Source organism: Balaenoptera acutorostrata, chromosome 7, assembly GCF_949987535.1.
Source record: "Balaenoptera acutorostrata chromosome 7, mBalAcu1.1, whole genome shotgun sequence".
In the NCBI taxonomy this organism is placed as follows: Eukaryota; Metazoa; Chordata; class Mammalia; order Artiodactyla; family Balaenopteridae; genus Balaenoptera; species Balaenoptera acutorostrata.
The window spans coordinates 5,353,861-5,367,683 of record NC_080070.1 but is presented as its reverse complement, the minus strand read 5'-3'; the positions used below and the strand labels follow the sequence as shown (position 1 = coordinate 5,367,683).

The 13,823-nt window shown below is 40.4% G+C and overlaps 1 protein-coding gene across 17 annotated transcripts in view; it reads right to left on the bottom strand.

Moving 5' to 3' along the window:
• Positions 1-13,823, bottom strand: part of KMT2C (lysine methyltransferase 2C) — a 288,523-nt gene that overhangs the window by 40,354 nt on the left and 234,346 nt on the right. For all 17 annotated transcript variants that reach the window (XR_009008902.1, XM_057550459.1, XM_057550470.1 and 14 more), the window contains 8 exons: positions 11,515-11,647; positions 11,068-11,282; positions 9,289-9,362; positions 7,961-8,143; positions 5,318-7,204; positions 4,574-4,866; positions 1,240-3,062; positions 25-136 (listed from right to left, as the gene is read on the bottom strand). Coding sequence is in view for 16 of the 17 variants with exons in the window: in XM_057550459.1 (XP_057406442.1) it covers positions 25-136; positions 1,240-3,062; positions 4,574-4,866; positions 5,318-7,204; positions 7,961-8,143; positions 9,289-9,362; positions 11,068-11,282; positions 11,515-11,647 (4,720 nt within the window). In the remaining variant the exon portion in view is untranslated. The remainder of the gene's footprint in view (positions 1-24; positions 137-1,239; positions 3,063-4,573; positions 4,867-5,317; positions 7,205-7,960; positions 8,144-9,288; positions 9,363-11,067; positions 11,283-11,514; positions 11,648-13,823) is intronic.

Here is a 13,823-nt window from a genome sequence, read left to right as displayed (position 1 = left end):
AGAATGAGAAATATCTTCACCTACCTGTTCATAACCATTGGTGGCATGCCCATATTGTTTTGTGCCATTACTTTATTTATGCCTTTAAGGGCCACCATTTTGGCTTTCATTATAGGATCTGTAATTGCATCAAAATCTAAAGAAGAAATATATTTTAAAGTTATTATTTCATAGTATTTGGTTCAAGTGACACTAAAAGGTAACATAACTATCACAAACATGATGTAACTTACAGACTCTTAGTCCTCACTGTTTAATCATCACTATTGTAGGTCTCTATACCAGGTAAGGAAGGAATTATGAGATGGCAAGAACCTCATCCTGAATTTAATCCCATCTAAGTGACCCACACTTTTAATACGTTAGTACTGCAAGAATCAAAACAAGGTGCTTGTCAAATATGAGAGCGATTGTACCAGTAATCTAAAGCAATGCAATTCCTTTCATCCAAACTTTCACAATTCTAAGCAGAATTGCTTCTTTAGTAATGTTCCACCATGAATGAGAATTTGCAGTTATTACCAATACTAAGGAATTCCACTAAATTGGTTATTACTCTTTATGAGAAAAATGTATCAATTTCTTACAAGAAACATAGGCTACTGACAAAAGACCTCATTGCATATAAATAAAAAAGAAATGGACCAATATGATGGAATTGGTAATGTACGAAGGACAGAAGGTCAGTTTTACTGTTTAGAAGAAAGCATTCCTTGGACACATGTCCTTTGACTGCTAATTCTTTCTCTTAGAGGCACTCAGGTATTTTTACTGCATTGCTGTTCTATTGGGAGGGGGGCGTTCCCCAAATTAGTAAACTACTGGAAGTAAGTTAAAGAGCTTCATATAACCAAAAAAAAATGCCAAGCATTCATTGTGCATAATAGGACAGTAAGAAGTTTACTCCTAGCACAGTTCCTTTAAATTCACCTTTCAGTGACTCTGAAAATACATGGTAATAATGGTTAGAAGGCAGGAACTAAAAAAGATTTATTTCTATTAAACAATCCCATAAAAGACAGACTTGAGAAAGTCTGAAACTCAGAGTTTTGAATCTCCTGATGAACCTGGGAGGAATCTAAAACTCTTAATCACGTTCATTTCAAAGCTGAAGGAGGAACAGAAAGACGGCCCTCAGTGCTCTAGTCCACATGTAATTTAATACACAAATCTTGTAAGCACACCGCATCCCACCCCATGCCCACAGTAATTATTTCTGAAACTCTGAGGAATTCCTACCGATATTCGGGAAGAACGGTTCAGACCGCTGACGGATCATGGCTTGCATCTGTCTTTGCTGTTGCTGTTCTTGTCTCTCTTGATCCAAAAGGTCCTGCAGAAGTAGAGGCTGCTCCTCCAGAAGGAGGGGCCTCTCTCTATTCTGCTGGGTGGCCGTCTGAGGGACCATCAGCTGCTGGGGCCCAGACATGCCACTGGCCGCAGACGGGCTTGTCAGAGGTACAGTCTGATTCACGGGCTTTCCTGTTCCAAAACTGCGATGCACTGTTGGCTGACCCTGAATGAATCCTGGACTCACCTGCACACCCTGAGGGAAAGTATGGTTTAATCTAGGGACTACTGTCACATTAGAACTCAAGGTATTATCCAAAGCATGACCAGGCGGTGTCATTAGAGGGGGAGGCAAACTTGACACGTGACTGGATGGTGAGGCTGGCAAAGTTGGTGGTGGAGACCCCAACGGCCTAACGTCTGAATTATCAGATTTTTCATTAGCAAGTAAACTTGAGAGAACTGGAGTTGATCCAGGTATGCTGCAAGAGTTTATCACATCTTCAGCAGGCAGCTGAGTGGACCCACGAACACTAGTGTTGGAGCCAGCCGTTTCTCGATTAGTTCTTTTCTCAAGTAGATCTGCATCACAGGACTGCAAAGAAGCCTGTTCCCCATCATTCGCGTCTGCATGAGCAGGGGCCTGTGGGCAGGGGGCGTCAACGGCATCTTTACCCTCATCACTTTTCTCACTTTCACATTTGGTTTCCCCTTTAGAATCTGGAGACAGTACTTCTGTTTTAATCTCACTGCTGACAGCGGCTTTTTTCCAAGGAGAATGTTTATCAGAAGGAACCATACTTTTGTCATCTTGCTCCTTTTTTGGGGGTTCAACAGATACACACTGATTATCTAACTTATCATCAATTGGAACATTAAGGTCTAGTTCCTCGTTAAACATGCTTTTCTTATCTCCCAGGTCAAGTTCTGGATCTGTATAGGCAATGATATCAAATTCTCCTGACCTTAAGAGGTCATCCAGGTTGGGATCATTAGTTTCCAAATTACCTAAAGTATCCAATTCATCTCCCTTGCCATCCTCTGTATCTAGATTTAAATTTTCAAGATCTTCATCATCTAAGTCTTTGACTTCAACCCCCTCGAGGTCTTTAACATCTAGTTCTTTGACAGATGGGTCATCAGAATCAAGCTTCTCTTCGAGACCACCAGAAGACGGGGTGGTTATCTGTAAATTATCAGGTGTTGTTTCAGCTGGTGTAGATGTTGACAAAGGGGCCTCTGCAAACTCACCCCCTAAGGGGTGGCTCAGAGACCTCATGACCACAGAAGATGAATGCACAGGGTGTCTTTGCTCTTGCTGAGATGGTGGCACTTGTTCCAAGTTTGGATGCACAGGCAGCTGATGAGGGAGACCTTGGGAAGGCCGTCTCATGGGGTCTGTGTGCCTAGGGCCTGGAAAGTCTGGCCGGGGAATGAAGTTTCCATGTCTTGGATGAGAAGGTGCCTCTATAACGTTGCCAGGAGAAGCGGGGAAGGGCATCCGAGGCCTTCCATCAGGGGTCCTGTGCCTCAATTCAATAAATGCTTGGCCCAGTATGTTATGCTGTTGAACTGACAGGCTCTGTGGTGGAAAATGTGGAGGAAGTCCACCTGGATTATTCGCTTGTGAGTTATTTAAAGGCCTGGGCATATCTACAGACATAGATCTTCTCAGCTGTGGAGGAACTCCAGATCCTTGTATTTGTTGAGCAGGTACAAGGAAGCGTTCCTGACTTGACAAGGTACCGTGACTACCTCCTGGAAATCCAAATCTAAAAGAAGACATTAAAAGAGCATAGGGTCAATATAAAGTATTATGCTGAATTTAGAGTTAGGTTGATAAAAAGGAAAAGTTTTAGATTAAACGCAGATACAAAATTAATGTTGCCAAATACAATGACTTAGCAAAAATAAAATTATCACCATTAGCAACTACTTATAAAGTATCTACATGCAAGTAAATTTTTGCCAAGTACCCTATAATAAATACCATATCCGAGCTCTAAAGGCATATGATCTAACAGATAACAAAGACAAAGCAAAGCCACCACGCAGGTGGAATCAGTTGCTTAGAAATCAGCATATACTACTGGAGTTGCAAAGGAGTCCATTTCTTTTTTCTATATTTAGGGAGGCTATGATACGGAGGAAGCTGATTTGGGGGGAATGCTTGAATGAAGGTAGGAGGTCTAATGAATTGTACTAGAGAGACTTTATAGGCCTTTGCACATGAGAAAACAAAGGCATGATGACTGGACAGGTTAACCTATTATTTGCTTGAAAGGAATGAGGACTGGGGGTAGTAAGACAAAGAATGATAGGCATTATCTGCAAAGATTTAGTAAATGAATAAATTATAGAAATACTTTTATTTATATTGTACCTCATTCTAGAAAAAAACTAAAGGCAATTTACAAATAAATATAAAACAGAGCAACAGGCAAAAGTGAGGAGAAAGAAAAAAGGAAAACAAGGGTAAGACTTTAACATGGAGGTAGGTATTAGACTAAAAACTATATCTGATAAAATGAAAAGCATATGTTAAAGAAATATTATTATATTATAATAATATAATACCTTATTATAACTCAGGCCTACATTTGGCTTTGATTGTTCTACTAGCCACTTCAAAGATGGAAACCACTCATCACAAAAAATTCCTACAGGAAAACATCCTTTCAATTTGGAAATTTCCACAAATATTTATCATGTAAATTAAAATGAAAAATCTGAGGAGAGAATAATTCTCACTCATCACATCACGGGAGGCTTTGAAGGAATATGGCAGTTACATTTTAAAGGTTTGACTGGTAGGATAAACTACATTGCTGTGGCTGTGACGTAAGGCTAGTACAGTCAATATTTGATGACAAAGGGAGTGCTTTTACACTCTGTTGAGTACTGAGGGGTTTAAAGAAAAACCCACGACCTCTCATTAGTGAAAAATAATGTTGATCATATCTCAAAGGGATGAAAAAGTAAAAAACAGCATAAACTTCTTGATTAAGAGTAATTTCAAAGAATATATATACATACGTGTATATACATATATTATATATAATATATATTATTATAAATATAATATATAATATATAATATATATTAATATATATATAATATATATATTAAAAAGACAGTGAATCCCTTTGCTGTACACCTGAAACTAACACAACATTGTAAATTAACTATACTACAATTAAAAAATGGTCCAAAACAAAATAATTTCAGTTGTGCATTCCCTTCTATTAGCAATTTAAATCTGGCATGAAACTAACAGCATTACCTGAATCCATGAGGTCTCATCCCCATACCAGTAACATCAGGAGTATAGGGTCCACGCGGATCTTTTGGGAAAACAGCGTATCTAGGTCCTAGAGGAGGGCCAACGGGAGAGCTGATGCTCCCAGGATAGGGGGGTGGAGGCCTAGTAAAAGCCCGGCTGACGCTCTCCGGCTGCCAGTGCTGCAGGGGCCCCGGATGCGGCACTGCTCCTGGGTCCTGTGACCCTTTCTCCTGTCGACCTGCCAGCTTCTTCTGCTGTTGCTGCTGGAGGATGATTTCACGTAACTTCTGTCGCTGAATGAAAAGAAACAAAAAATGACCGGGACTTTTTAAAAAGTAATGGCTTTTTAAGTCTCAATGCTTCGGATGCTTGACTTTGGTAATGTTTAAAATATTGTAATATTTCAAAGTATGATAAAACACTAGTTAACACTTAAATATTCAATCGGTTATAAAAAATAAAGTGATGATTTGGGTCCTTTTCCTTGCCATACAACTATCACAAAACTGAACCTTTCGTATTTAAGAATTCCCCTACCAACTCATGAAAATTGAAATTAGATAAAAGAATAAGTCCAATTCATCAGTGTTGATTTTACCGATTTCATTTTTCTTCTTTGCAGTATGACAAATTCTACAGAAAAGATCGACTTTAACGGCTGTATATAAATTACTCCATTCGATAAAATGAATAGCTTTCTCAAATAATACATTTAAAACATCTGAGAACATTCAACCTGTTTACCTGTCTCAATTTCTCTGTATCTGCTTGAGACATGTTTACAGTGCTCTGTGTATCGGTGACTCCTGAGGTCGGTACAGGTCCGGGAAGCTGGGACACACCAGAGAACTGCTGGCCTTGAGAATTCATGGGTGAGTTGGAAGGTGCACTGAAACTCCCCTCTGATCTAGGCCGTGGCTGATCAGCGACATCATGGGCAACCTGACTTGTTCCGAAAGAGTCAGACTGAGATCTCGGAGTCATGGGAGGCTGATCATAGGGGTCACGAGGGGCAGATGGGGAGACACGGCTAAAAGCGTCTGAAAGACCAGGTCCAGGTGGCCTGGGTGTTTGGGAACACGCATCAGGTGGCCTTACCAAAGGGCCAGGTAAGGCTGCTCCTCGATTTTGTGCTGCCTGCAGGAAAGGATCCTGATTTGGCATGAGGACTGGTCTTGTCATTGAGGACCTAGTAAAACCCTCTGAAATCCTTGGCCTTGGTATTGCTGGTGGTTGGGAGTAAGGAACAGAAATTCCAGGTCTCGGCGTTCCAGGAGGGTGAGCCCGTGGATCAGAGCGTCTCTGATTAGCTGCAGATGCAACAAACAAGTCTGCTTGCGCAGACGGCCTTGGGGTCGGTGCCTGCTGACTATACGCATCAATGGTGGTGGGCCGGGGAGTTCCAGGAGGTTGAGAATAGGGGTCTGGATTGGAGCGAGATGTTCCTGGGGGTTGGGAATAGGAATCTACAACAGGTCGTGGAGTTCCTGGAGGTTGGGAATATGGGTCCTGAGATGTTGGCCTTGATATGGCTCCAGGCTGGGAAAAAGCCCTTGAAGGATGAGCAAAAGATTCATTCATTGCCGGATGTGGGGTGAGGGGAGGCTGGCTATATGGATCACTTGACTGGTTATGAGAAAAGTTATCTACAGGTCGTGGTGTCAAAGCAGGCCTTTCATAAGGGTCGACAGACAATCGCCTTGGTGCCTGTGACACTGATCCATAAGGGTCCTGGGAGGATGGGGGCGGCTGCATTGGAGCTTTAAAAGGTCCGGGACCACTATCAAGAGGTGCAGGTGTCAACAAGGGTCGAGCGTATGGATCAGGTATCCGTTGTCTTTGAAACGCGTCTGCCCTAGGAGATGGTTTAGTAAAGTGGTCACTGGTTCCAGACGCTAGAGGACCTTTTGCAGTTTGTTCAGAAACTACAGGTGACCGGGGCAGGCCTAAGGGTTTGGGAAACGGATCTGTCATCACAGGCCTAGGTGTGTCTGGAGGCTTTGCATAGGGGTCACTACTTGCTGCGGAGGAAGAACATAAATCTCTGACTGGGGACGGCCTGTTTGCTGTTGTCTCGCTCATTTGAGTGGGCCTCGATACGGATGATAAAGGTGCACAGTTTTCCACCAGTGCAGAATTTCTTCTGGAAAAACCATGGCCGCCAGGAGGTGGTCTTGGGGTACCAACCATTTTCGCATAAGGATCCACTGGAGATGGCGGCCGGGAGTTAGAAGGTCCGGGGGAAAACATCTGTGGGGAAGGCGGCTGAGAAGCCTGAGCCTGCGACAGACTCTCCGGGACGGAGATCCGGGACGGCGCCGGAGGAGGAGGTGGCGCCTGTGGTTTCACAAACACGTCATCTGGTGGCGCGGCAGCAGGGGTGCCGGGCAGCGGCTTTGCAAACAGGTCCTTAGGGAAGGGCTGTGCAGGAGACACGCTTGCAGGGCCAGGCTGCGGGGTCCCGGGGCTGTGGACCCCCGCGCTGGGCGCGTCTGGGCCGGGCTGCCCCGGAGGAGGCTGAGCGCCGAGCTGCTGCTGCTGCTGCTGCTGCTGCTGCTGTTCGCTCTTCACCTGCTCCAGCTTCTGGGTGGCTTCCATTTTCGCCTGCTGCTTGCTTTTCTGGCGCATTTGCTGTTGAAACAGGAAAGAAAACACAGTCATGTGGCTAAGGAAGAATACAGCTGTCGCAGGGCAGGGGGGAACAGCAACAGAAAATTTGTTTGACGTCGTCAGTTTCCAGATGGCTCCCCTATTATAAATTCCTCAGGAGGAGAGACTATCATTCATCAGAGTATACCGAATGTCTACGGCAATATTGTTTATAATATTTACTAAAATTTCCCCAAATCAACTTAAATATATTTTATTGAGAAAGGAAAGTCTATTTTAAATCAAATTTTTATATTCTAGTCAGAACTACAGCTGAAACTATATCATAAATAGCTCTTTTCTCAAAAAGCAAAAATTCAATTTTAAAAAGCAAATTCTTTTTTTTTAAATTAATTAATTAATTAATTTATCTTTTTATTTTTGGCCGCGTTGGGTCTTCGTTGCTGGGTGGGCTTTCTCTAGTTGCGGTGAGCGGGGGCTACTCTTTGTTGCGGTGCGCGGGCTTCTCACTGCGGTGGCTTCTCTTGTTGCGGAGCACGGGCTCTAGGCACATGGGCTTCAGTAGTTGCGGCACGCGGGCTCAGTAGTTGTGGCTCGTGGGCTCTAGAGTGCAGTCTCAGTAGTTGTGGTGCATGGACTTAGTTGCTCCATGGCATGTGGGATCTTCCCGGACCAGGGCTTGAACCCATGTCCCCTGCACTGGCAGGCGGATTCTTAACCACTGCACCACTAGGGAAGTCCTAAAAAGCCAATTCTTAAAGAAACAGAAACACACACCTGTCTGAATTTCCATTCCTGTTCATGTTCTGATTCTCTTTGCTTTAGTGGATCTTTAAAAAGATCTGAATCAATACGAGAGCTGGGATCGATGCTGTCTTGCTGTTGCTGCCTTTTCATGGAATCATTTGACATCTGTACTTTATTAATGCGTAAAGCAGCTCTGTTATCTCTGGCTTTTTGCTTTGAGAAAAGGAGAAGAAAATTATCTCCCAGTATATGTTAAAATTAAATAAAACTATGACAAACTTTATCATACAAAAGCAAGAAAAAGTTGGGTTAAATAGTTGAAAACAGTTGAAATATGAATCTTGAGAACTTACAGCCTCTTGTGTGAAAAGATCTGGACACTACCCCACTTTTCCCTTTTATTAGGCAAGTTTCAACTGAAGACCTATTTCCATCTCTCTATTTGAACCAGGCTAGAGAACCCAGGTGTTATCTAATATTTTCAATCCTAATTTTCGTTAACACTCTTCAAAAATGGAACGATTAATATCTCTCTCAATTTAGAGAAAAGGAAAATGCCAAATCAATCCTCCAAATCTAAAATCTGGAATCTGAAGCTTAACGTTAAAAAAAGAAAAATCATTGAGAAATATTAAAAATATCCTGCCATTACCTCTGCCAGTCAAGGTAAAACAAAACAAAGCATCATCAACACATTCCCCCACCCAAATTTTTTGCTTTATCCAAGCAGTCATTATCACTGACAGTATGTCTGCTGAAGATCAAAGTAGAAAATAAGTGCATATATTTTTCAAAACGATAATGCGGATATAATATGCTTTCAAATGAAAGCAGGGATTTGGATCCAGTTGACAATCTTAATTTGGCTCTTTGGGAGAAAATAAATCACCATCTGAACTGTGAATCTTATAAAATACCCTAATAATTCCTGGCCAAGTCCATGTTTCAAAAGGTCCTTAAAGGTGTCCAGGTATACCCCTTTCAAGATTCTCTACTAAACCTAATACAAAAAGAGCTTACTGTGGAAGAAACTGAGGCACATTAATGTGGCTGCAAAATGTAGTACTCTTTCGAAGAGATAAAACAATTTAAAAGTGAAATGAATTAAACATGCTCCTAGGATAAGTGATTTCAATCTTCAACATACTGGTTCTATTAACCAGCTTATGAAAATGTCACCCTCTATATTAAGACATCATGAGTTAGGAAAACACTATAAAACAGAGCTGTTTATTAGTTGTACAAGTATTTAACATGTGTTTTTTGGAATGGGAAATCTTTTTATTAACCTAAGACAATAATAATAAGATTCACATATTGTGTCTGAAGGCATGATACATATGCGTTTTTTTAAATACCACGTATGGTGCTCTTTCCTGCGAGCTTGCTTTTCTCCACAGCTTGGCAATCTGCTTCACTCTAGTAGTCCAGTCTGCAACAAAAGAACACAGTAGACACACTCACAGAGCCACGGTAATGATGCGTCTTAATCAAAAGGTTGATAAACTGCTAACAGTTAAACTTATTCTGCCCATATTTTCATAAATGAATAGTCCTGTATTTAGTTCTTTGTACAGTATAAAGTACTGTACAGTGTAATAGTCCTGTATTTAGTTCTTTGTACAGTATAAAGTACAGTATATGTTTGGTCTGTACAGCAGTCCAAACATATTTCTGAATGGAGTGCTGCCTCATTAACAATCTCACCTGTGGAGTTGGGAAGTTTCTAAATCAAAGTTCTAAGCAGCCAAGATAAAGTTAAGCCAAACATAATAAATTCCCTCAACCATGTAAGATGTTACCAGGACCAAAGCTAAAAGTTTTGGAAAACATCTGTACTCAAGAGAAGTCTATCAAGTTGACCAAAAGGAAGTAATCATTATTAAAAATAAGCATCTCATCAGCACTTGTGCACAACGAAGACAGGGAAAAGCAATGATTTCAAGCCACTTCTATGAAACTCAGTGTGAGGACAGTACACAAAATGAAATCTGGGTGAGATCAACAGTTAGCAATAAATGTAGAAATGCTTTTTTCCATATTTATAAAAAGAAAGCTTCGAAACAGCCAGTGAAAATGGAAATCAGCTGCAGACCAACAGCCTTAACATGGTATTTCATGAGGTTCTAGAATCACACAGTACACCTATTAAAGAAAATTACTTTAAAAAAAGGAAACCTACAGCTTCAATCTAAGGACAAATTTTACACTGACACTAAGTGACTTAATAGAACCAGATATACTCATCTCTAAGCAGCAAATAAAAATGTGGTTAAAAAAAAAAAAAAAACAAACCCTTGAAGAATGTGTATACTGCTTTAACAGACAGCCCTGCATTAAACCACTGATTTCTCTTCTTAGATAAGGTAGCATTTATTTCTATGCATAATAAAGTACTACAAGGCGGCCAAACCAAAAAGGCCAAACCTAAAAAGACAGGGGTCATCCATAAAAAAATCCACTTTTAAGTACTCCTCTAGTAATTTAAAAGAGCCATATGACAGCTGGGAAACTACTGCAAGACAAAGCTTAAGTGACCTTTTCAAATCCTAGTTTGTCTTGCAACATGAACTCAAGATACTAAATGAGCATTTGCTTACAAATACTTAGTAAGTGACATTAATCCAAATGTTTCATCCTCTTGCTAATGAGAATTTTCAAAAATGGTACCACTGTACCATCTGCTTTTTTCAAATGGGCTAGACAGTTGGGAAGAAGGGTTAAAATAATTCTGAGTTAGTTTCAATGTGAACAATACTTAGAGTGGAGTCTGATTTAGCCTAACTTAATACTTCTGATTAAATGACAAGCTTTTTATTCTAGGAATTTTCTCGTACAATTACACATATAACACAACACTGACTTCCATGTATTTGAAAAGACTGCTAGGAGCTGGAATCACTTCATTAATTGAAATTAACTTCTGGGAAATATGCAAATCGGTACAGGGCTTAGGACGAAGAAAAGGCAAGATGTTTCTGGATATCTAGGGAATCTTCACATTGTGCAGAGTCACACTAGATAAAAATTAATGGTGATACACGGGCTCTCTATTATAGTTAAGACAAGAACAAAAAAAGCCTGTCACGTGTAGGAAAGCTGGTCATATGTAAAGCAGTGATATAGCCGTGACTTACCCGGGAATTCTTCCTTTAGGTTGGGGAAATTAATATTTGTGTAGAGAACTGGTGCTACTGTTGCCATTTCACCCAGGGCCTCCTCTTTCTCCCACTTGAGTGTACTTCTCTGGGCATTTGACATTGTATCATTTTCTCCTTCCATAGTGGGCGCTGATGATGTCCAAGAGCCGTTAGGGTCACTTGCCATTGGATTAAATGCTGGATTTTTATCCCTGGCAAGAAATAAACAACTTTACTTCATAAACATAACTTTCTAAGTACTATGGTCAAGTACAATTTCATTAAACCTATTATTATTACAAAATAGCTAAAATGTTTGATGATTTTTAGCAAAGATCACAATGAGTGCAACACACTAACACTGTGCACAATCACTCAGACTAATAACCATTCATATAACAAAAATGATTTACGTTTCCGTAGAAAGGGGAGGCTTTTAAATACCTGGCATCAGTGTAGGGGGCCTGCGCTACAGCAGAGAAAGTTCCCAGTCCACTTCCAGGAGGCAAAGAATTATGTGCGAGATGAGGACTGGGTCCAATAAGGCCGTTCATGAGTGGCATCCGTGAAAAAACATCTTAAAAGAAGAAAGCAGTAATTTTTGCATATTATTAAAAAATAATTAAAAACCAGTGGAAATATTTCTAAATAAAAATGCATACTACTACTTAAAAGTAGGATTTCCCCCCCCCCCAATATTATACTGTAAAATATCGCTTAAAGAGTGACTTGGTTATAAAATTTTGAAATATGGACTCTCTAATTCTGTTTACTTCATTATGGTATGATGGAAGTAGCATGTGTTTTGGAGTCTGACAGCCCTGAGCTTGAATCTTAATTCTGCTACTTGTGACAAGCAGAATCAATCACTGTTTCTACAAAATGAAGGTATTCTATAACGTAACTGGCATCCTGCATGCGCAGTTTTCAGCACAGTGCCTGCTATGCGGTAAGGATGCAGTACATGTGAGCTCTAAAAAAAGAATCAGTCTCAACAAATGCTAGTGAGTTGTATCAAATAGTCTTCTTCACGCAAAATTTACAAACAGATGTCCCTTATATGAAAAAAACACCTATTATTCTTAAATTGGCACTTTCTCTAACGTAGTTTGGAACAACAAGCAATATTTCATCTACCATTATAAATTGGACGACTACTGTTAAAAATAAATAATTTCTGTTTTTGACCTAATTTTCATTACTTGCAGTTTCAGCCCCCAAATGTATTTTAATTCTCATTCCAGTACCTTCACGTCTTCTTTCTAAATAGACATTAGGCAAACCATAATAAGACCACCTCGTGTTTCTCTGAACTCTCCACAAGCATATAACTCCAACCCTTATTGTGATCATCTGTTTTCCTAAACTATTTGGAAATAAGCCAACTGTCCTTAACCAAGCAGGTTTCCAGCAAAAAAACAAACAAAAAAAACACCTTTTTTTGGTGTACCTTCAAAAAACCCTTCCATAAACTTACAGTGGTAATCATTTCACGATGTACGTCAAATCACTATGCTGTACACCCTAAACTATGCAGTGCTGTATGTCAACTATATCTCAATAAAACTGGAAGGTGGGGAGAAAACCCTTCCAATTTAAAGACATAATAAATACATGGCCTCTACTTACGTTATAACACTCAGAACAACCCTAGGAGATCCACAACCGCATCACCAGTTAATTATACAAATGAAAATCAGTTACAAAGTTGGTTAATACTTGGCACACCTGGTATAGTGACAGAGAACTCCTAACCCGATCACTTGCCAAGCTATCAGAAAAAATAACGAAGATAAGTGTCTTGCCCACATAACGTTCTACACTACATAATGTCCTTTCAGCCAAACCAGACCCTCAGTTACAACTCTCAAGTTTGTCTGAGGACACTGGGGCTGACTGCCTGCAGCTTTTCAGGCTTTGTCTCAAGGACAGTGGTCCTGGAACCATCTGACTTGCAGGTTAGGGCCTCTCCTGCAGAACGGCAGAGCTGGGCCCACTGGATCTGGACTCCACAACAAGTGTCTCAGGACACTTAAGTTCACTCCAAGGATCGGATTAAGAAGCAAGATTTCTGCATTTATTCCAAGTAGAATGCTACTTCTATTTTTAACTTTAGAGAAAAGTAGGTTCCACTAAGGAATATATCTTATTGAAAAATATCAAATGCGTTTCATGTAGATAGGATAAAGAAAAGCTCCCTTCCTGGTAGTGAGAATGTGATCTATCCTGGAGCTATCAGCACTGACTACTGTAACTGCAATACGACTATACTGAAACCTTACATAATAACAATAGCTATTACTCATTAGCAATTTAGTATATGCCTGGCACTGTTCTAAAACCTTTACGTGTGTTAATTAACTCTTTGGTCCTCACAACCACGCCATGAAATGGGTTATTACGTGTAGCTCCATTTACGCAAAAAGACCCAGAGAAATTAAATAACTTAAGTACACATAAATAAATGCAAAGCATTTTCCCTTTGTTATTATTTTAATTAGGAAGTGGTCTTTTTCCCATTCTTTCAAGTCCACCATACCTGGTCATACGAGTATCTTTTTCAAGGCATGAACCATGGTAAGAATTGCAAAGTCACTTCATGTAACTTTCACCTAAAGTGATTTCAAGTTACTGTCTCAATCTTCTTGAAATTTCCCTTCTCTGCTTTCCTTTCTGACCTTCTGTAAAACTGTCAACACATCACACTCTGCCCTTCTCCTCATCGCTCCTACTAAGTTGTTCCACTGAAGATC